This window comes from Bombyx mandarina, chromosome 19, assembly GCF_030267445.1.
Source record: "Bombyx mandarina strain Sakado chromosome 19, ASM3026744v2".
NCBI classification, from domain to species: domain Eukaryota; kingdom Metazoa; phylum Arthropoda; class Insecta; order Lepidoptera; family Bombycidae; genus Bombyx; species Bombyx mandarina.
The window spans coordinates 7,614,767-7,639,097 of NC_143225.1; the positions used below are offsets into that span (position 1 = coordinate 7,614,767).

The following is a 24,331-nucleotide window of genomic DNA, read 5'->3' on the forward strand; positions in this document are numbered from 1 at the left end:
CGACTTCATTTCATTTCACTTCATATTATCATTTACAGAGTTAATTACTGAGCATTTCTCAAAATTGTTGACCGTAATTTTCAAAATCATCTTAAAATATAATATGTATATATAGTTACCACGCTAAAGTAACAAAAGGACGAGTACAGAGTTTCAATAAAATACAGATTCTTTAAAACTCAATAGTTAAAACAATATTTTACATCAAATTGTAGTCCATAAAGTTAACTATTTACAATTTTAACAAGAATATTAGGTATCTTTAACTTACCTTCATACAGGGTAACAAAATCCGGATCGAATTCGCCGCAGTGCAGCGCACAACGTTAAGTCGCGGCTGTTGTCGACACCGAAATGACATCACAACAAAATGGCGATGTGAAATGTTGTCAATAGCGTAGCCAAAAGAAAAAACACTAACTAAATTACTAGTTTAAAAAATCTTTCGACACAAAAATCGGTAACAAAATCGAATTCCATTTTGGAATTTTTTAAGGGTTAATATTATTTTGCGAAAACTGATTAACTTACGACGTATTTCACTATATACTAAATAAAACATGTATTCAAAACTCTAAGTAGTGTTATAAGACTATAAAAGTTTATCAGAATGTAATGAAATAAATGAGTTCAAAAACACTGCGGTCTCAATGGGACAATTTATTTTCCTACGAAAAATTTCGTTTTTAGATTATTAATTATTTATTGTGGTTAGTGTGGTTTATTTATTGTCTTGATATTTTCTCTGATAATTAAGTAATATCAATGAAGTTACAACAGTCATGTATGTTATTTATATTATCGTAGTAAAAAAATAAAGACCAAAGTATCGGCTCGTTTAGTTTATTTTAGTTATTTCCACAGTGTCATGTCCTATGGCATTTTGCTATGGGGCAATGCGCCCGATGTAGAAATGATAATTATTCTGCAGAAAAGAACTATACGTGCTATTTACAACATGCACTCAAGGGAATCCCTGAGGAAAAAAATTAAAGAAATTAAAGTTGTCACTATGCCATCCCAGTACATTTTTGAAAATTTGATGTATGATTTGATATGGGACATCAACATTGCGGCTATAGTCAAAATAATTAAAAAATGCTTTACTAGATTAATAAAATTACTTACTCAACCTAATTTATCTATACCGTCCCACGCTGCTAATTTAATTCATACTTACAGTGATATTAATAATGGCCAACATGGACAGTTTCCGTCGTTTTTTATTATTTATAAACTGTAAATAATTAAAAAGTAGAAATAAATCTTATTTCTTGACACTGGCTAATGCACAAACCGTACGTGACACAATAAAAGAATAGCCTGTGTTTCAAACAGAAAATTACAAAATATGTTATTACTCTATGAATTCAAAGTGCAAATTGCGATAAATGATAACGATGTGTATCATTAATTTATATTTAGTAAATAAGCTATAAAATTATAGTAAGTTCTGTGAACTCAATATTCTCAGTTCTTTGTTAGTGTTTTTAACGAAAGATAATGGAAGAGAAATATATTTTGACTTTAGATATAGGAACTACGACAATTCGTGCGTTTATTTATAATTCTAGAGCAGAAACTGTAGGAAAAGCTGCCGATCAGGTATGTCTACGTTAGTGTTGAATAAATGTTTATTTTTATTTTATTGTGCATAGATTTCCGTAATAAATACAGTTAATACTTTAAGAAAGCAGAATTAAGCTAAAAATGCGCAACGCATTAAAAAATGGAAGTAGACTGAAATAAATTATTAAAACTTTTAGAAATAAAGTCAAATTAAACACAATAAACTAGTATTTTACCAAATTAAAAATGAAGCTTATTTGAAGAAAAATATTACATGTGTTTTAATTAAGGTGATTCTGCACTATCCCTGTCCTGGATTTGTGGAGATTAACCCAAATGAATTATGGAGCTCAGTTATTTCAGTGGTGAAGAAATCATTTCAAAGTAAGTAAGCTAATAAAAAAACATTTTTTCCTTACGTATGAGAATTATTTATAATATTATTTATTATTGTTTCTTATTTATTAGAAGGGTGAACAAGCTTTCAGTTTACCTTTTGTTAAGTATTTAGAAGAGACTAAGCCACTTACCTTGAAGCATAAGGTCCAAATCTTAACTGTTTAGCCTATCCCATGAAATAGGAATTCTGGTTTTAGTTACCAGTTTTTTTACCTAAGCTTGAGCCTTGAAAGACCATGCCAGCGTAGCCTACCAGTATGATATTTCACTTGAATGATTTTTGTGCCATGTAAGCAAAACATCAATTCGGGGTGTGGTTTAGTTTTTTTCCCTAAATATAATTGTTTGTTGGACCCAATGTCTGGAACACCTTAGCAATGTGACAATTTTTCCATATTTATACTGTTATTGTATTTTGAAAGTCAGCTTTCAGCAAATATTGTAATTCAGAGCGGATCTGACTTGTACTTAACAGTAGGCAAAGAAATATGAAGCCTATTAAGGCCAAAGTTTGCCCTAGAACTCTAATTGTGTGAACTCTAATTCTCTCTGGCAGATTATTTTTTTTAGATGCTCAAATAAATGAGACAGAGAAGACAGCTGATTAATACAAACAAAAAAATTAAATAAAGATAAAATCTTGCACTCATGAACCCGCTACCTTTAGTATGGGAGCCCTACATGCAATGGCATACATGGAGAAACACACAAGATGCAGCACTAAATGAACATTCATTATTAAAAGTAACATTTATTTTCAATAGATGCCAATCTTTCGGCTGGTCAGATCACAGCAATGGGTATATCTACTCAAAGGAGCACATTCATCACGTGGTCTCGTACAACTGGCAAGCATTTTCACAATTTTGTAACTTGGAAAGACTTAAGAGCTGACAGTCTTGTCAAACAGTGGAACAAGTCTTATACATGGAAGGTACATATAGGTATATTACTTATTGTTAACCAAATGAAAAAACAAGTACAAAATAATGATTTTATTTAATATGAGCTCTGTAAGGATTATTTCTATTTATTACCACTTCTTCAAATAGTATTCAGGTTAATAATTAAAATCATTTTCATGGTTTTTAATTTCTCATATATTTTGAATACTTTACTTTTTTGTGGTCATGTATGATGAAGGTATTGTTATGCATTGAACTCTTGAAAATTGTCAATTACCTTCTTCCGCTTCGATTCAGGTAATCCGTTCGCTGTTTTGCTTCGAGTAGTTCCGATTACTATCTGACTTTGTGCCATCTCTGCAACACTTTTATTGTCGATACGACATTCCTAGATTTATCGAGAACATTCTGGGCAAGTCGAATGTGTGTTTCCGATATCTGACAATAGATGGCGTTGTACCTCTCGAGCGTTCTCGATGTTACCATACAATTCTTTAATATTAGTTTCTGCTATTCGGCGATAGATGGCGTTACTCTTACAGGCGTAACAATATTATTCATCAACATTTTGCTATTGAGCTGACCACTGTCTTTTAAGAAATATTGCGGTTGATATTAACATTTGGTGAAGCTAGTATAGCTCTTTAAGGGTACTAGTAGTTGGTAGGCATATAAATAAAATAAAAATATATTTGCATACAGAACGAATTAACAGTATATTGAGGTCAGAAAACCATGGCCCTCATAGAAAACAGTCATTCACTTAAAAAACAATGGTTAAATTAATACTACTTAAAGTAAGTACTTTTAGCTGAATTCGCCAATACTTCTTGGAGGCTGACAGTCAGCTCTTTAAACCACAGTGTATCCAGAGCAAGACTGAACCAATTTTCATAATTTTTGTAGGCATTGCGTCATTTTACTTTGTACCATTCAAGATAGAACGAAAAAAATTCCTATGGGCATTGTAAATAGCAAATTGGAATGAGCACCATAGTGCTTAGTCTTCTTCTTCGTTCATTCTTCGCTTGCCAGATGATTCAAAAGTAACCTGTATAATGGCTAGGTATTCTGAACAAACAATACATATGTTGGCAGTATGTATATCATATTCATTGGAAGAAAGCAGAATAGCATGACAAGATAAGGCTTTCATTTGAATCACTTTTCTTTGCTACGATGAACACCCTTCCATCTGTATCTACCGGGAGTACTCTGAGAAATTGTTATATTACCTATTTTGTATCTTCGCACTCTACCACCTTCCGTCGGAGCATATAGTATTGCCGATAGTAATGAAAGACGGTGATTCCCTGCGAGGCTGGTTATATGTGCGTCTCCTCTTCGATGGAATAAAGAAAACTATCAGTTCAATAAAGCTATAAGGTCATACTTCGAAATACTCAGTTGACATAGATCGTGTGAATTTCAAGTCAACAATTTCTGTAATGAGGGAAAGAGGACATTTAACTAGATTTATAGGACAGAACTGATTTGGCTATCGGTCGTTAAATTTTAGTACATAGATAGCTTAACGTCAACGTATTCTATTTTGATACCTGATATTGAAGTCTCTGTGGCATCCCCAAGATTATAGCTTAAAAGGAGCGTCTGCGACTTCACGACGCTGTGGCGCGTCTTGGCTATGACCTATGACAAGTAGACTCGTAATACCAACACTAAAACAGATGATTTGTTTCAGTTATTTAAATTCAGCGCCTACGTTCTATATTTGGTGTCACGGAGCAAAAGATTCAAAGCCGGAAGTGTATTCAAATTTATGAATACGCAGGTAAATATTTTTTAAATGAATAAATTAAATATTAAGGACGCTGGGATTTTGACTCATTGTGACGCAAAACTTTTATGTTAATACAAGATTGAAAACAACAAGAATATTAAGTCCATTTACATTAAAGGTCTATATGTATAACAACGGGGCGCGTGAGAGACGCACAATCCCGTCGCCGTCGAGCGGGGGCCAGGGAGGCGGATCTCGCCCAAGCCCTGGCCCTCTAAGTGTTTCGGGTCCCCCTCACATGTCGGTCTGGGGACCGGCGAGGGGGCCTAAGAAGACGACGTGCAAGCTGCTCTGCACGCGTTTTACGCAAGAGCATCCGGGTGATGGAAGGCCGGCTATCCTCGACCCACGCTGGTTCTGGTCCAGCGGGGTATTCCGTAGGATAGCTCACTCTAACCGGCGCCATCTAGGCGGGCTTCGGATAGCCTGCCGACCGAGAGGGCTGGTGGTCGTGGCGCCGACGACCGCCGGTCCGGCGTCCCGAGGGGGAGGGTGATGGGAGAGATGTGCTCCGCACTAAACGCTTCACTTTCCCCCCTTTGCCTCTTCATGAGTTCTGTCTCATGCGAGGTTTGGACGTTGGTTGTTGAGCGACAGGAGGTTTTAGTCAGTTCGACTCTGACATGCTCCGCCCTCTATCCCCAGTGGAGGGCGGAAGTCCGGCGATTTCCTCCTGACCAAAAAAAAAAAAAAAATATGTATAACAAAATCAAAGCGCTGAATATAAACTTAGAAATGTAGTGATTTCAGAAACTTAGTGTATGCAATAGAGGTGAGGTTTCGAGTCAGTTTACACGCTTAAATTATTTGTCGATAAATATTCAAAATCAAACATAGGGGAATCCATCAGATCCAAGAACCCTTGCATTAGACATTTAGCTCTAACACTAGGAGTAGGGACCGCGGTAACCGTACTCATCGAACTCGGCAAAGAGTGCAACCTAACCTATGCATCAGTCCGCTGAGTTTTTCGCCGGATCTTCTCAGCGGGTCGCGATTCCGATCCGGTAGTAGATTCATTCGCGAAACAGCTACTCTTGAGTCGTTAGGTCTCCTTTGGAGGCGCGCGGGTAGCTGTTAGCAAATCCTACCCCTCCTGGCTGAGCCTTTGCTCACCCACCTGCCCTGGTAAAACTGGAAAGGCCTCCGGGCCTCCAGTAACTTCTCAACCATAAAAAACTTTCATATAGTTTTAGTTGCAGTACTTTTTCTTAGTTTTTTTTTTGTGTCTAACGATAGTCCCGTAATAACACGCAGCTTAATTGTTTTGGCTTTTTTGCCATTATTAAAAGTACTTTACGGTTTAATCGCATTTAATTTTCGACAATTTGAATACTTTACAGCTCTCTGTCATTTACTACGGAATTTATCACCTATTCAAATACTGCAATATTTAGTTTATTCGTTCATCGCTTTGCTTATTATTAAATTAACAAGAGAAAAAGAATACCATGACGATGATAATGTGAAAATTTTCAATGTAAATTCCCATTTAAAAGCTTTAGACACCCCCCCCCCCCAAAATAGCATTTATATTATGTTATTTAAATATTAAAGTTCCTTGTTTATGGCCTAATCTCTCTGTATCTACCTACATATTTCTATTTAGCTATAACGCTAAATGTTAAATTAATCAGTAGAAATTTCACTAGTAATACCTAAAGATTAAATTTTTTGTTTTCGGTAAAATCTTCTGTTTCAAGCAGATTTTTTGAAATATAAGAATAAATTAGCATGTGTATTTTTGATTAACTAATTCAAGGCGGGTGAAATTGCGAAGAAAAGTTGTTGTCTAATCGTGATTTGAAATAAGTTTTGCCACCGCTCACCAAACGTAAAATTAATATACGAGATTAATTTGAGGCGGTAAAAAATAACTTATTTTTAATCAAGAAACATAAGTTGTCTTTTTTTTTGTTACCTTTGATGGACCTTTAAGACAACATTTGAGGTACCTTGATTATTTCGAATACTATTCTATGGTAATAAATACTCTTTGAAATTCGTTAAGTTTTAGATTATTGTTGTTTTTGTTCTCTGCCTTAAGATATTTTGTGTACCTACATAGTTTGACAATAGCTGTCCGCTTCCTTATTAGCGTACAATACTCGTAGCAGGCGCGGGATACGAAATGGGTTTATTTAACGTAGGTATTTGGCGGTAATCACAGCGGGACTTAACTAGTTTAATAAGATAAAAACAGAATCATTTTCTTATATTGCGCCTTCGGTTATAAAATGTATTTTTACAATGGAAGATACAGTTTTAAGTTACAAAGTTTGAGCGACGAGAAGTTGTTTATAACTCAATTCGTTTCACTTTTTTGACGTATTTTTTTAAATTGGTAAACTTCATAGCTGGGTTTTTAAAAGTAAAGCACAAGGAAAGAGGATTTTTTTAATTTTGAAAATCTAAATAAGAAATGAATAAAACAATTAAAATTCGTTGAATTGTACATAATAGTAAAAAACAGCCCCGAATAGAGATCTTTTTGCCTTTTCCCCTACCCGATTGATGGTAGTCTAAGGGGTTATTCCAACTACGTGCGGACGGTAGGTGAGCTCACAGCTCACCTGGTGTTAAGTGGTTACTGGAGCCCATAGACATCTACAACGTAAATGCGCCACCCACCTTGAGATATTAAGTTCTAAGATCTCAGTATAGTAAGATCTCAGTATAGTTACAACGGCTGCCCTATCCTTCAGACCGAAACACATTACTGCTTCACGGCAGAAATAGGTAAGGCGGTGGTACCTACCCGCGCGGACTCACAAGAGGTCCTACCACCAGTAATTACGCAAATTATAATTTTGCGGGTTTGATTTTTATTACATGATGTTATTCCTTCACCGCGGAAGTTAATCGTGAACATTTGTTGAGTACGTATTTCATTAGAAAAATTGGTACCCGCCTGAGATTTGAACACCGGTGCATCGCTCAACACGAATGCATCGCTCAACACGAATGCATCGGATGTCTTATCCTTTAGGCCACGACGACTTCAAGTGAAGTGTAAGATGGAAAAAAAACATCATGTCGAGGGGTGGAAGACTTTATTTTAAGCGACTTTTGTTATTAAAGGTCCGTTTCATTTGGTATTAGCATTCACAATTCGATGTTTATACCTGGATTTCAATTAAGTTTACTCCATTCAAATAATTAAAGATGTGCCGTCTTCGCGGCAAATTTTAAATCTGACATTTTACAACGCCAATCGATCTCCACGTTCGGATCCATCAAATGACAGCGAAGCTACATCGCATGCACACACACATCGATTACGAACGGGAGCCGAGCAACACGCAACCGAATCTAGAACATTTAAACTTAACCGAAATCGACGACCGCGGGTGAAGTTAAATTATAATGCATTAACGAAGGCCTAGTGATTATAGAACAGTGCACGCGTCCAGGAGCTCCGTGTGGCAGTCCCAGGTGCGTATGTGCATTTACACTATTTGTTGAATCCTAGACGTACATCGGGGACCTAGGATACCTTGCTGGGCAAGTTCCGTAGCCATCCCCGACCAGGGATCGATTGGTTTGTCCAGACCCAGTGTGTGTGTCGCGACGATAACCGGCTAAAACTTACTACCGAGCCGGGAACCAACGTCTCACATACATTTTATGGTGCCGAAACCCGGGAAATCTACCGTCACAGCAAAATACAAGTTCTTAAATTTAACTAGTATTTAACATAACTACTTTTTAACCGCTTTCTTAATTATATTACGATCAATTTCATTAGGCCTAAGACAATACGAATCACGTCATCAATCCACTGTGCAAATTAATTGCAATCCGTAACGTTGTGCATACAATCAAATAACGTAACGGTGTATGTACTTCATTCTCTTCAGTGCATTAATTTGTAAAATTCATTATATTAAACGTAAAAGAGAATCTAATAAATAATTCTAGATTAATTGTCGTCAACTTTACGAGGATACCCTCCGTCTTCGTTTGTTGAACGTATAACGCTGCATTGTTCGCCCATCAGTTAATTATGTATCTTGGTACAAAGTTATATTCTCATAAATATAATTGTTGTGCTAATACCGATTTTAAATAATATCACGTTTGGTTTAATTTTAAAACATTTAAATTTAAATCTAAACCTAAACCAGTCTTGTTTTGTTACGATCAAATACGTATCAACAAAATTAAGAAGTTAATTTGCGAGTTTTTATTTTATTCATTTTTCGTTTCCGTACTTACCTACCTACCTATAAATATCGTTTGGTGATTACGGTTCTTTGTGTTTGCGATATTATTCTAATACTTACAACTCAGGTATACGAACACATACGTCATCTTTTACCTGAGTTATTCAATTGCAAATGGGTTATTGACCTTTTAGTTTTATCCTTTTGTATTGGTTGCGTAATTACAAAACATTTTACATTACAAAAACATTTTAAATTAATCGTTCATTTTCCTTCAAATATAAATAGTACTCATTTTCTAATTTTTATTTTTTTGTTTTATTTTTTGAATTTAATTGAAATAAAATCGTAGCTCCGATTAAGAATGTCACATTCCGTGAAGCGGAAGGTATCGTGTGCTGTACTTAAGAAAAGTAAATCGAGGTCGATGGACACAGATGAAATTTCGGTTCAGGACCTACCAGTATTGCGACGGAAGCGTACTTTATCTTTAAATCGATTAAAGAAAACTTTAGTTATTGCCCGAGCGGCTAAATATGATCCGGAACAATGTAACACCTTCCTTGCTTGTTTTCCGGAAGTAAAAAAAGTTGTTAGTGCCTTTGAGGCTGCATACGGTGACATTATATCACTGATAGACAGTTGCGATGAGGAGGCTGAGGACCTGCTTCGCATGGAATTTGATGATATTCATATGGAGATTCTTTCTATATATCGGCAGTTGACTATCAAAACGGGTAGTGAATTGAACACTTCGCTAGAATCTTCCAAAGTAACAAGTCACAACATAAAACTTCCTAAAATTTCTGTACCGCAGTTTTCAGGTGAAATAAAAGGTTGGCCTAAATTCCATGACGTATTCCACTCCCTCATTCATAACAACGCAACACTTACGGACTCAGAGCGTATGCATTATCTAATATCAAGTTTGTCTGGAGATGCCGTGGCACTCATACGCTCCTTCCCTTATGAAGGGAAATTCTATCAGGAGGCTTATCAAACATTGATTGATCGTTATCAAAATAAGCGTGATTTAGCTTTCACCTGTTGGAAAGAAATACTTAATGTAAATTTAAAATTAAATTCTCCATCTGACTTTCGACGTAGTCTTGATTTGTTTAACGAAAATTTATCGATATTGAAAGGGTTAAACCTGCCAACTGACAGTTGGGATTTTATACTTAGCTACTTAGTTCTTTCAAAGCTGGACTCAAACACTCGTCGTGCTTTTGAAATACAATTTTCAGATTCTGAGTTGCCAGCCTTCAACGACCTCAAACGATTTTTACAAAACAAATGCGAAGCCCTTATACGCGATGGCCACTTCTTTGTTCATGATCGTCCTGCTCCGGATAAGCCACGTTCTGCTGCGATTCATAACGTCGTTTCATTCAATAAAAAACCGGTTTCTACTTTTTTATCAAACACCCCACCGAAGAAGAACAATTCTAAGGATATGCTGACACCAACTACCGTAGTAAATTCTACTCCACCGACACTCAAGTGCTCGTACTGTGACGGTGAGCACACTATAGTCTCTTGCGAATCATTTTCACAAAAATCGGTAGATGATAGATACAATCATGCGAAGCTTCATCGATGGTGTTTCAATTGCTTACGCGCCTCGCATCAATTAAAAAATTGTAAATCTATCTTCAGATGTAAAATTTGTAGACAGAACCATCACACGCTTCTCCACAGAGATTTCTGTGACACTGTCCACGAGGACGTGACCAAGAGTCATTCATCGATTAATCGACTGCCACCGTCTTCTAGTCAAGAGCCGCAAACGCAGGCTTTTACAAACATGAATGGTAGCTCTGTAGTTCTGCTGGCTACTGCTAATGTTGAAGTGCGTGACACATCTGGTCACTTTCATACTCTTCGCGCACTCATCGACCCTGGTAGTCAGTCACATTTCATTTCTAATCAAGCTATGGAACGATTGGGCTTAAAGCCTAAGCAAACTTCGCGAAATGTTTGTGGCTTGGGGCAATCATCGACGTCAGTGACTGGAATGGTGGAGCTTCAACTCGGAGTTCATCAAAAGAATTTATTTAATTTAACGGCTCTCATCTTACCATCTATTTGTGCACAAATGCCCACTGCTCGTCTTGATCTTTCTTCATGCGAACACCTACGTAATTTGCGACTGGCTGATCCGAATTATAATAAGCCTGGACCAATAGATCTGCTTATCGGTGCTGAAATGTTTTCAACGCTGTTACTACCCGGAAATATTTCGGGTAGTCCTCATGAACCCTCAGCCTTGAACACCATCTTCGGATGGATCCTGATGGGAAGTGTCAAATGCAAGGATGAGACAAAACACTCAAATTCTTTTTTTCTAAGAGAACACGATACTCCTCTCCATGAGGAATTGAGGAGACTGTGGGAGTTGGAGGTCATACCTAAATCATCAGTTCTAACGCCGGACGAGCAGCAATGTGAGAAACTTTTCACTGAAACCCACGCTCGAGGTACATCTGGAAGGTACATCGTTTCTTTGCCGTTTAGGCAGAGGGATGGGGAGTTACAGTTTCCGGGTTCGCGTGAAAATGCATTGCGAAGATTTCATTTATTGGAACGAAAACTTCTTTCAAGCCCAAACCTTCATGAGCAGTATTCGGACTTCATGCTGGACTACCTAAATAATGGTCACATGAGCCGTGTCTCAGCCACCAACCTGCATAAGGGAAAATATTACATTCCTCATCATTGTGTTTTTCGTCCTGGCAGTTCAACTACTCAATTGAGGGTGGTTTTCGATGCTTCTGCTAAGGACGCTCGAGGGATTTCACTTAACGATTCCTTATTAATAGGCCCCAAATTACAGACTAATATTACAGAAATCCTTTTGAGATTTCGCGGCTACCCCGTTGTTTTTACAGCGGATATAAAGCAAATGTTCAGGAATATTATTCAACAGGAACAGGATCGTGGTTTCCAGAGGATATTTTGGCGTTTTAATCAATTTGAACCGGTTCAGGAGTATGAGTTGAATACCGTTACCTATGGAGTGGCGTCTTCTCCGTTCCTGGCGTGCAGAACAATTAAACAACTCGTCCACGATGAAGGCACTTGTTTTCCATGTGCTGTTTCTCCTCTTACTTCTTCCATTTACGTTGATGATGTGGCCCATGGAGCCTCAAGTTTGGGTGAAGCCGAGTTGATTAAATCTGACGTCATTCATTTATTGAAGAAAGGAGGTTTTGAATTACGGAAATGGGCAAGTAACAAGAAAGAGTTACTTGCAGACATACCTCCTGAACATTGCGTAACCGATTTTGTATCATTAGATATAGAAATTACCCCTTCTCACAAAATATTGGGTTTGAAGTGGGAACCTCTTCCGGACATCTTTTCTTTCCAAGTTAATGTTCTTCACAGAGAATGTACCAAGCGTACCATTCTAAGTGAGGTGGCTCGTATTTATGACCCTTTGGGCTTTCTCTGTCCTTTGACGTTCATTCCCAAGTTATTGGTTCAGCGTTTGTGGGTCTTGAGTGTTGGGTGGGATGATGTCCCTCCTGACGACATAGTGCGTCATTGGAACCTGTACGTAGCCGAGCTTCCACTTATTGAACGTATTCGTATTCCTAGATGTATATCGACCACTGGAAGCATGGAATCGTACCAATTACATGGTTTTGCTGACAGTTCGGAGGCTGGCTATGGAGCTGTGGTTTATCTTCGAACTCTTAATTCCGATGGTCATATAGGAGTATCCTTTTTATGTGCTAAGTCTCGCGTGGCCCCAATTAGGAGAGTTTCATTGCCGAGACTAGAGCTCTGCGCTGCGGTTCTGCTCGCTGACCTGCTCAAATTCGTAAAAGAAGTGTATGTACCGTTACTTCCACTTTCTGATACATTTGCTTGGTCAGATTCAACGGTAACTCTGTCATGGATTCGTGGTCATTCCTCGCGTTGGAAACATTTGTTGCTAATAGGGTTAGTCATATCCAAGAAACTGTCCCCGAAACTCACTGGAATCACGTGCGCTCTAATGAAAATCCTGCGGACATAGCTTCCCGCGGTATGTGTCCGAGCGACCTACTCCAGAGTGAGTTATGGTGGGCGGGACCGAGCTGGCTTCGGCAACCTTCATCTTCATGGCCTTCAAATTCCGGTCTCGAGGTGAACGAGACTGATATGCTTCCCGAGGAACGCTGCTTTTCGTTGGTCGTGAATGATGAACCTAACTTTATCGATTCTTTGCTCGAAAGGTTTTCATCAATTCGTAAGGTTCAACGTATTATTGGTTATTGTCTTCGTTTTATCAGAAATGTTAACAAAAAACAGACACGTGTTCCGGGTACCTTTTTAGGTCGTGCAGAACTTCATGGGGCCCTGATGACGATTACCAAGCGAATTCAATTTCTCAACTTTCAGGATGAAATTCGTAAGCTCGAGAATGGTATACCATTACCCAAACCGTGGAGAAAACTCAATCCATTCCTGGACGACCAAGGAGTTGTCAGGGTGGGCGGCCGTTTGTCTCGTTCTGGTCTTGAGTTTAGTCATAAGTATCCTGCTCTGTTGCCGCGTCATTCTAGGTTCACATACATGATCATCGAAGCAATTCACAAAGAGAATTGTCATCCTGGGTTGGGAACGACACAATATCTTTTGATGCAGCTGTTTTGGGTATTCTCTTCTAAACGTGCTATTCGTCATTGCTTGTCAAAATGTGTTTCGTGTTATAAAACTAATCCGAAATTATTGGAACCATTCATGAGTGACTTGCCGGCTTCTCGTGTGAATCAAGTCAAACCATTCTCTATTGTTGGCGTGGACTACGCGGGTCCATTCCAAATCAAACTCGGTAAGCATCGCGGTGCCAAAATCGGTAAGGCCTATTTGTGCCTATTCGTATGTTTTAGTACCAAAGCAGTTCATTTGGAAGTGGTTAGTGAGCTCTCGTCCGAAGCCTTTATTGCTGCCCTGCGCCGTTTTGTTGGGAGACGCGGTAGGGTGAATGTTATACACTCCGATTGTGGTACGAATTTTATTGGAGCTCAGAAGATCCTTAATCTTTATATGCATTCTGCTTCTGAGTCTCAAAACATTGAATTTAAATTCAATCCCCCTTCTGCTCCACATTTCGGAGGTGTATGGGAAATACAAATTAAAGCAGCTAAAACTCACTTACATCGTATTATAGGTAATCAAACTTTAACGTTCGAAGAGTTAACAACACTTTTCGTTCAAATCGAAGCTTTGCTAAATTCTCGGCCGCTTTGCTCTTTGAGTTCAGATCCTAACGATTTGAACGTTTTAACGCCGGGACATTTCTTGGTTCTGGAACCACTTACCGCAGTTCCAGATTCTAACTTGTTGGATGATCAGATGTCTAGATTGAATCGCTGGCAATTGATTCAACGTTTCCAGCGGCATTTCTGGCAACGCTGGAAGTCCGAGTATCTGCATTCCCTAACTCAGAGAGCAAAGTGGAACAAAAGGGGCGAAACTTTGAATGATGGTTCCGTTGTACTGATTAAGAGTGAAAGTACAATGCCGTTGCACTGGCCTTTAGCTCGTGTCTCCAAGCTTCACGCCAGCCCTGATGGCGTGGTTCGTATTGCCACTGTCCGTACAGCCAATGGCAAATTCTACACTAGGCCATTAACGAAGTTAGCTCCCCTACCTATTTATTCTGATTAACTAAAATTCTAAAATTATTAAAATTATATTGTCATTAATTTAATTTAGATGTAGGTTTCTTTAGTAATTTCTTTAGTTTTCATTTTATCATTTAACTTAGTTGAAAATCCAATAACTTGTATTTTGGTGGGCGGTATGTGCCGTCTTCGCGGCAAATTTTAAATCTGACATTTTACAACGCCAATCGATCTCCACGTTCGGATCCATCAAATGACAGCGAAGCTACATCGCATGCACACACACATCGATTACGAACGGGAGCCGAGCAACACGCAACCGAATCTAGAACATTTAAACTTAACCGAAATCGACGACCGCGGGTGAAGTTAAATTATAATGCATTAACGAAGGCCTAGTGATTATAGAACAGTGCACGCGTCCAGGAGCTCCGTGTGGCAGTCCCAGGTGCGTATGTGCATTTACACTATTTGTTGAATCCTAGACGTACATCGGGGACCTAGGATACCTTGCTGGGCAAGTTCCGTAGCCATCCCCGACCAGGGATCGATTGGTTTGTCCAGACCCAGTGTGTGTGTCGCGACGATAACCGGCTAAAACTTACTACCGAGCCGGGAACCAACGTCTCACATACAAAAGAAGAAAACTTATTGTTATGGTATTTTTTTGGAATTTTAATCGTTACTATAAATTGTGGCATTTTGAAGTTCAATATAAAATGTAATTATATTATAACATTATTAAATAATCATAGATAACTTAGTTAAAATGTTTTTCTAAATATGTACACCTTTTAAATTGAACTAAAAACTTCTTTCTCATTATTTCCCTGTATAGTCATCCTATTCTGAGCCATATTAAAATTTTCAAGACCCCATCTCATTAAAGTAATTACTATGAATTCATTTAAAATTTCCATTTTAACATACTTGTACATATGATACAAGAGATCAGAATAATAAAATTGTTTGTATAAATGAACCGCTTTTTGCAGACCTCGCTGAGATTGAATTGGGTTCTTAAAAATGTAGTTGCGTTAAGAAACGCTGTACAAAACAACGACGCAATGTTTGGAACCTTGGACACGTGGTTATTATATAAATTGACAGGTAATTATGCTTAAAGCCTTGAAAACCTTAGGAGTAAGAAACACTGACCTTGTTAATAATGTTGTTTTTAATTATTTTTCACATAATTAATTAATTCAATTATGAATTTAATGTTTTTTTTTATGTCAGGCTACGTTCGTATCATACGGGGTGTAATTTAAATAATATAATAAAATTTAAACGCAAATTAAAATTTAATGATCTTAGATTGTATGCTTAAAGCATAATCTTTAATAGCCTAAAAACTAAAAACGAATTATTGGGACATCGTATCGTATCGGACTGAGTAACCCAAGCCTTAAAATAGAGTGTTTCGCTTCATCGGCAATCCACTCAAATCAAGCTTTAACTAGAATCTACACGTCTCTATATCTATGAAGAATACTCGGGATGGTCAACCAATTTACGTCTAGTTTATTGTCAAATGGTTTTAGCCAATCCGTCATAAAGTCAAGAAGCTCCATTGATGGCCCGTCGAGCTCACGATTAACTTCAATTGAAATCGTTAAGGGCCTCATTAGCGCGGCGATCTTTATTGTGTTCATAAACTCTGATAACCATTTAACAGCAAGCAATCTTTAGGTTATGTCCGGCAAAAAAAAAAAAAAAAACGGTCCAGTGTCAGCGGTTGAATTTGTAATTTATATAACAACATTGAAATGTGTTTTTATGGCGGTAGCTATCATACAAGATCTTATGAAGAGAGACCTATGCGACCTTAGAACTTATATCTCAAGGTGGGTGGCGCATTTACGTTGTAGGTGTCTGTGGGCTCCAGTAACCACTTAACACCAGGTGGGCTGTGAGCTCGTCCACCCATCTAAGCAATAAAAAAATATATACAACACAAGATATTTGACAGATACCCGAATCTCGCTTACGACATTTTCAATATAAGCTTGCACAATACAAGTTCCGAACAACAACAGCCCACTGAGTTTCTCGCCGGATCTTCTCAGTGGGTCGCGTTTCCGATCCGGTGTTAGATTCTGCGAAACACTCCTCTTGCTAGGGTCAGTGTTAGCAACGTCGTCAAGTTTGAGCCCCGTGAGCTCACCCACTAATTCGGCGAATCTAGTATATAACCCTTGAGGTTACTAGAATAGGATGAAAAAAAAACAACAGCTTTTGGACCGTCGGTCTCCGAGCAATATCTTGTGCACGGCGGAAGGTATTTTCTTAGTTGTTAATGCTCTCAAACTTACGAATAGGATTTTATACGAATTTACGAACTCTTCTAATCGTGTCGTTGCTGCGCGAAAAAAAGGATAAATCCACGAACTAACGCAGCTTCGATAGCTTAATGCTATTTTATACGTAAAATAATTTGTTGTGATTATTACCTATATGGGTATAATAAAATTCGAAAACATAATTTTTGGTGTTAAACACGATTCCTTTTTGTTCAGGTCAACGTATTCACATGACCGATGTTTCTTCGGCATCCGCTACAGGCTTCTACGATCCGTTTACGATGCAGTGGGCCGGCTGGGGAACACTTTTATTAAATATTCCGATGTCCTCTTTGCCGACGGTCGTGGACACGGCCGGCGAACACTTCACCAGCACGGCGCCGGACATATGGGGTCATGCCATTCCGATCAGAAGCTGCGTGAGTAACCTCTATATACGACACACACACACACACACTCACACACACACACACACACACACACACACACACACACACACACACACACACACCCACACACACACACACACACACAGTCACACACACCCACACTCACACACGCACGCACGCACTCGCACACACACACTCACACTCACACACACCCACACACACTCACACACTCACACACTCACACACACCCACACACCCACACACACTCACACACACCCGCACACACTCACACACACCCACACACACACACACACTCACACACACCCACACACACTCACACACACTCACACACACCCACCCACACTCACACACACCCACCCACACTCACACACACCCACCCACACTCACACACATACACCCACCCATACACACACACACACACACACACACGCACACACTCACCCACACCCACACACACACACACACACCCACCCACACACACACACACACACACACACACACACACACACACACACACACACACACACACACACACACAATGTTTCGATCGCGATTCTTATAGTTATGTCGTTTCTCGAATCTACCCTACAACTTATCTTTGGGAATTGCTCCAGTACAAGCAAAAATAAATTCTGAAATATTTTTATCGTTCAACATACTCGTGGTAGATACTTCATAAATCATAGACACGAATAATACATATTATTTAACATCTTACCACACGTCGAATTTAAGACCCGATGTCGTTGTATGAACCTATTTTAAACAATAGCAATATCTACGCTATCGGTCGAAAGATAATTGCCAGGTGCTTGCCGACTTTATTGTATCGCGGCCAGGAATATAAATAACATTGTATTTATGCAGAGATTGGTTGACATTTACATTAATATTCTAGACATGTTTATGTTTAACAATAACATTGTCTCGTTTTGTAAAGTTATAGGTATCCATTCCTACAGTATTTGTTGATAACCTTTGACAGTCTTTACTGTCGAATAAAAACTAACGAGCAACTGAGTTAAAAGTGATTGGTTATTGGCGCCAATGGACACCAAGAAACTGATATCGGGGTAAATTCCCTAAATAATTATAATTTGATTAATTGAATTCCCTAAATAATTTCTTGAAATTAATATTCGCAGGAAGCTTGTGATAGTTTGCTCATTGGACTCCGAGGAGTTGAATTTCTTTTATGAAAATACATATATTATGATATTTCAATCATTTTTTTTTTGTTTTTACTAGACATTATATTATGGTGACAGCTTTCGTATGGTCACAGTTCCAAATTCAAATTCAAACAAACTTGTCGTAGATTCGAGCTTTTTATTATCGTGCTTAATTTCTCAAATATGTGAACTTTAAAAACAAAATAGCGCAACTCCTAAATGAACCAAATTAAAATGGAACGTAGTGTACGTCAACCCCAGCTAATCTAATACATCACTCATCATCATCAGTCTATACTAGTCCACTGCTGGACATAGGCATCTCCAATTGCACACGATCCTCGGCTTCTCTCATTCAGCTTTTGCCAGCTACTCTCGCAAATCAATCCCTCTCATCTAATATCTTCTATACCATATTTCGTAACTATTGTTACACGCTGGGGTTCGGGATAAATAAAATTCTACCAAAGTATAACTAAAAAAACTGTATTCAACACTTAGAACACTTAAAACACTCAACAAACAAACTCTCAATTCACTTGTTCCGCTTCGCTTCACGTGATCCGTTCGCTGTTTCGCTTCGAGTAGTTCAGATTACTGACTGACTGCGTGCCATCTCTACAACGATTTTATAGCCGATACCTCATCCCTAGAATTATCGAGAATATTCCACACATCTCTAGTAGTAGTTTCCGCTATCTGACAATAGATGGCGTTGTACTTCTCGAGCATTCTAGGTGCTACTAGATCCTTCGATTTTCGTTCGACTATTCGGCGATAGATGGCGTTACTCTTACCGGTGTAACTATGAATGGGTTTAAAACTAATAATGTTCATATAGATGGCCGATCAAACGGCGTCGATGTGGGGCTCGTGTTGTTTTGACGTTGGTGACATCAAACTGACAATGGGAACGGGGACATTCTTTAATATAAACACCGGATCTGCGCCTCACGCCAGCGTGTCCGGCCTGTACCCGGTGGTCGGCTGGAGGCTCGGCGACGAACTGGTGTATTCCGCGGAAGGAGCGAACAACGATACGGCTTCTATAATTAAATGGGCACAAAATTTAGGTTGGTTTAGGTTAAATTTTATATATAACTAGCTGTACCCGTCCGCTTCGCTGGGCATTTAAAATTAACATTTTTATTTCTCACCCCCACAAAGATTCTCATCATTAACGTCCCCCCAACCGGTGTAGGGAGTCCAACACTCATATAAATATTAGCCTATCCATTAAGTATATGTATTTTCTACATGGATACCAAGCTTAAAGTCAATCGGATGCATGGTTCAGTAGTTATAACGGAACATCCGTAAAAACCACTGTAGATTTATATATTTGTATAGATATATTACACACATATCGAAGGGCGAAAGGCTCTTCGTTTTAAGCGACACTTCGCTTAATGATGCGTTTTATTTTGCTGGTGGCATCAACAGTTCGATGTTTTTAAAATTGAACTTTAATTAAGTTTACTCCATTTAAATAGCTGAAGAAGTTTTTTTTAAATGCTATTTCCCCCCCCCCCCCACCCCCCGTCTCCCTTTACTCCTGTAATGTTGCAAAAATGTCGCTTAAACCAAATAGCCTTTCACCTCTTGAATATGTATTATACTATTCTACATGTATACTAATTTAGGAAGTACCCAAAAAAGAAACCAGTCAAGGCGGTGTGTTACAATTATATTCATCAAGATTTTATATTCCGGTAATTTGATAAATAAAGTAAAATCTGTATGTGTTCGAGGAAGGAAAACAATTAAAAGGATCATAGCAATCTCGCTAAAGACTAATTGTGTAGATATACAAGTTCTGGGTAGTCTTCAGGCCGTGGGTGCTCTGTGCAAGTGCGCATTAGAATATTTCCACTTTATCGTTTCGTAAAAGCATTTATTTCAGCGGAATAATATTTGACAACAAAACAATAAGAAATCGTGTAATGAATATTTTACTTCATAAATATATATATTTTTTAAACGATTACGTAATAAGCCAGACTGTTAAATCCATATTATTATAACCTTGCTAAGTCAAAGTATAAAGTAAACATTTAAACTTAAGTTGATTAATTATCATTGCGTAGAAGGATGAACGAGCTCACTGCCCGTCTGGTGAAAAGTCGTTACGGGAGCGCATAGACATCACGTAACGTGAGTGCCGACGCGAGGTAGATGTTTAATTAATATTTTTTATGGTCATTTATTTTCAATGTACTGAAACGGTTTTATTAGTGGTGGTAGGACTTCTTGTGAGTCCGCACGGGTAGGTAACACCACCCCGCCTATTTCCGCCGTGAAACAGTAATGCGTTTCGGTTCGAAGGGTGGGGCGGCTGTTGTAACTATACTGAGACCTTAGAACTTATATCTCAATGTGGTTGGCGCATTTACGTTGTAGATGTCTATGGGCTCCAGTAACCACTTAACATCAGGTGGGCTGTAAGCTCGCCCACCCATCTAAGCAATAAAAAAAAATCAGTCTTTAAATTAACAATGATATATTTCAGGTTTATTTATCAGTCCGCAAGAGACTGCGGACATAGCTAATTCAGTAACGGATACGGATGGCGCCTTCTTCATTCCCGCTTTTAGTGGATTAGGGGTAATTCTTTTCAATTTAGATAATCACGAGTTTTAGTGCAATTCAAATTATTTGAATAATAACACAAAATTAACTGCAAGATGAACATATTGGGGAAATATTACATAGTATAACGTTACACACCCCTGATCTAGTCAGTATTTTATCTTATTCCCTATACTGCTAGTTGAATTTATCTTGTAATACAAGGCTTAAACGGTCTGAGTGACATTATTCGTACGTACATCAGAGTGTCCGGTTATTTCAAAGGGTAATCTACGAGGTTAATCTTTTTAGGGTAAGGTAATCTATATTTAAGGTAATTTAGAGTAATACATCTAATATTTTTATTTTTCTACTCGATTATATTATCCTTCATAAAACCTACCACATGGAAAGCTAGGACGCGCTACTTTTGTTAGTCCCCAAGACGACATTGATAGCGTCCGAAAAATGAGGAGAAAGGAGCCTAGTGACATCAGTCTCCCTCTGCCACGTACTGCCCTTGAACGATAAGGAGATGCACGCATTGACTTATGCTTTTTAAAAAGTCCTCTGTGACTTATCACTTGTGTCGCAGTCAAAACCGTGTTCTTTCCCTCGGTGCGGAAGGTGACTATATCCACATTTCTATGGGTATAGGTATTATATTCAAAAACGGACTTTGGTGAGGCCCATACAGGTCTCATACGCACTGTAAACAAGTCCAATTTGGCCTCGAAAAGATATTATGTACTGGATGAAAATCCCCCAAAAATAGTCCCGCAGTCAATAGATCGAATCTCTGGTACAAAGGTTCACAAACTTATTTTATCTACTGCCCACTTGGAGGGTAAATTATTTTTTAGCGCCCCCATTTTTTACCTACTTAAAAACCACTATAGAGAGAGCTCAGTCGGTATCTAAGAGTCCTCCTAGATGAAATTACAAATCGATTCCCAAGCCTCTACACAATGCCCCCAATTTTTTTTTGGGTCTTTTACCGCCCCCTTTAGGCCTCATCATCATCGCCCACTTTGCGAAAGGCTGCTCTAGTATAACTGTCTTTTTTTTTTTTCGTATTATTTTTCAGCCCCCATATAACGACGGTACAGCCGCTTCAGGTTTCATAGGCATGAAGCCATCGACAACAAAAGCGCATTTGGTTCGCGCGTTACTAGAGTCATTAGCGTTTCGTACCGCGCAATTATATCAGTGTGTGCGTAATGAAACCGACTATACGTTTCATTCTATAAGGTGCGTTCTGATTTTTTTACTCTCAACAGGTAAATTATGAAATGAATACACTAAGTACAATTAAAACGTGTCCAGACTAAATGTAGAAGTCGTCGTGACCTAAAAGAAAATACGCCCGGTATTACATACTCGATGCGACTGTGTCGGTGTTCAAATCCCGCAAGCAGTGGCGTAGCGAGCTAAACTCGCTTCACAATAACTTTTTAGCGCTCCTATATAAAATAAAAGTGTTCCTTTTATTTACGAAATTAAATCGCTTATATTAAAAATAAAATAAATTGTTGTTTTGCGGACCATTTGCGCCCCTTTGTGAGTAGCGCTCGCGGCACGATGCCCCCCTTGCACGCCCCCTCGCTACGTCACTGTCGCGCAAGCAAAGTCGTTTTTTTTTGTAATGAAATAGGTACTTAACACGTTCACGATTACCTTCCACGATGAAGAAATGACATGGTACAATAAAAATCAAAGCTGCAAAATAATTTGAATATAAATAGATCATCATAATAGTCGGTTACTCTCGGCAGAGCAGTCGTGGTCATGTGGAATTATTGTTTATGAAAGCCTTTAGACTGATCAGGAGAAATATCTTACTAAAACTCCGCTTAACGAATGCGTGCACCAAGCCTCAGTTCGCAAACTATGGAGAACATATGTCAAGGCTTTAATAAATAAATAGTAAATATGCAATTAAGCTATGTCAAAATAAAAACCTTCCTTGAAATGTAACCACGGAACTAAGTATCAAGTCATTAAGGTAAACTGTCTTCAAATGCATAGGATACGATTTCCTATTTTAAATACTGAAAGAAGTTATATTTTTAGTTTCAAACAAATTTCATATTTTTCTGTGTCTCCTATAACCATAACCATTGATATTTTGATAAATTTGGTGCTCAGAAGAATAAATTGTTTCAAATGTTTTACAGGCTAGACGGTGGCGTGTCTAACAATGATTTCCTCGCACAGCTCGTTTCGGACTTAACGGGTCTGCGTGTGGAGAGACCCGTGCACGTAGAGATGTCCTCTTTAGGATGCGCGCATATTGTTGGATTACATCTAGGTATGTTATCTGTGTTGCTTCAACAAGAATAACGTTTAAGGACTTTTTGGCGGGAACGCGAGAAGGGAAGTTGTGTAATTTGTTTTATTTTGTCTATTTAGTGTTTCTTCAGGTTTAAATGTACAACAACGGTGGTTTATTAACTGCTTAATATCTGTGAAAGTGCACAAATGTGGGAAAATAGAACAAAGCCGCTGGACGTAACTTCTCGGGATCCTCCAAAAAGTCCACTGAAAAAATCTCAGTAAATGATCACCATTTTACTGAGATTAAATTTCATCCCATATCATCTCATCTCATGTCATTGAATGAAATTAAAATAATTTATGTGTTAGATATTCAGTGGTGGTCGTATAATTAGAAACATTTCTTATGAATAAAGAAAGTATACTTTCAACGTACAAGTGTTCGTAAAAAAATATACACATACAATTATTAATAATTGCATAAAATATAAAAAATATCTTACTTTTAATTATTACAAAATTAGTCTTACGCATTGTCATGTAGGAGTTTATTTTGTTACTGGCCACTTGGACGCCTTATTAGAAACCTTTTAAGAAATCATACATAGCTCGTTCGTTTTTTGATAATGGAGAATTTCAAACAAACCAAAAATATTGATAATATTTAAAAAAAAAATAACAGGTATATGGAAATCGAAAGAGGAACTAAAATCTCTAAGGAAAGTGGGATGCGTGTTTCATCCACGGCCGCACGTGAAGAAATCTTACGAACACACGATCTCGATGTGGGAAGACGCCGTCACACGGATGTGCGGATGGTATTCAAGAAGCAATTCGTTGAAGTCAGTCAACGCTGTATCGGATTCCAGTGGTTATGGAGTAATTCCTAAGAATAGCTTTAAACTGCTAAAGAATAACGGGGACGCAGTGAAATAACGTTGGCTTTACCCGATGCTCGTGCTCGTTGCGTGCATCGTGTTACACAGATGATAATATCACAGGGAACTTTTATATATACCTAAAGTAAATCAGTGTTGCCAATTCCGAAAGAAAATCACCTTGCTGCTTTGTTACTTTACTTACTACTAGTTACGAGTTGAAAATTAAAACCAAAAAAAAAAACTGCTTCGAAATCAACCT

General features: G+C 38.2%; 1 protein-coding gene across 1 annotated transcript; it reads left to right on the plus strand.

The window, feature by feature from the left end:
- The first annotated feature begins 1,275 nt into the window (after positions 1–1,275).
- On the plus strand, positions 1,276–24,314 carry LOC114243990 (glycerol kinase 5). Its single transcript, XM_028175659.2, has 11 exons — positions 1,276–1,605; positions 1,860–1,953; positions 2,733–2,902; positions 4,576–4,665; positions 15,457–15,571; positions 16,981–17,183; positions 19,188–19,419; positions 20,856–20,950; positions 22,002–22,165; positions 23,092–23,225; positions 23,874–24,314. Exons 1-11 carry the CDS (start codon positions 1,504–1,506, stop codon positions 24,125–24,127), a joined length of 1,653 nt encoding a protein of 550 aa, XP_028031460.2. The 5' UTR covers positions 1,276–1,503; the 3' UTR covers positions 24,128–24,314.
- The last annotated feature ends 17 nt before the right edge of the window (positions 24,315–24,331 follow it).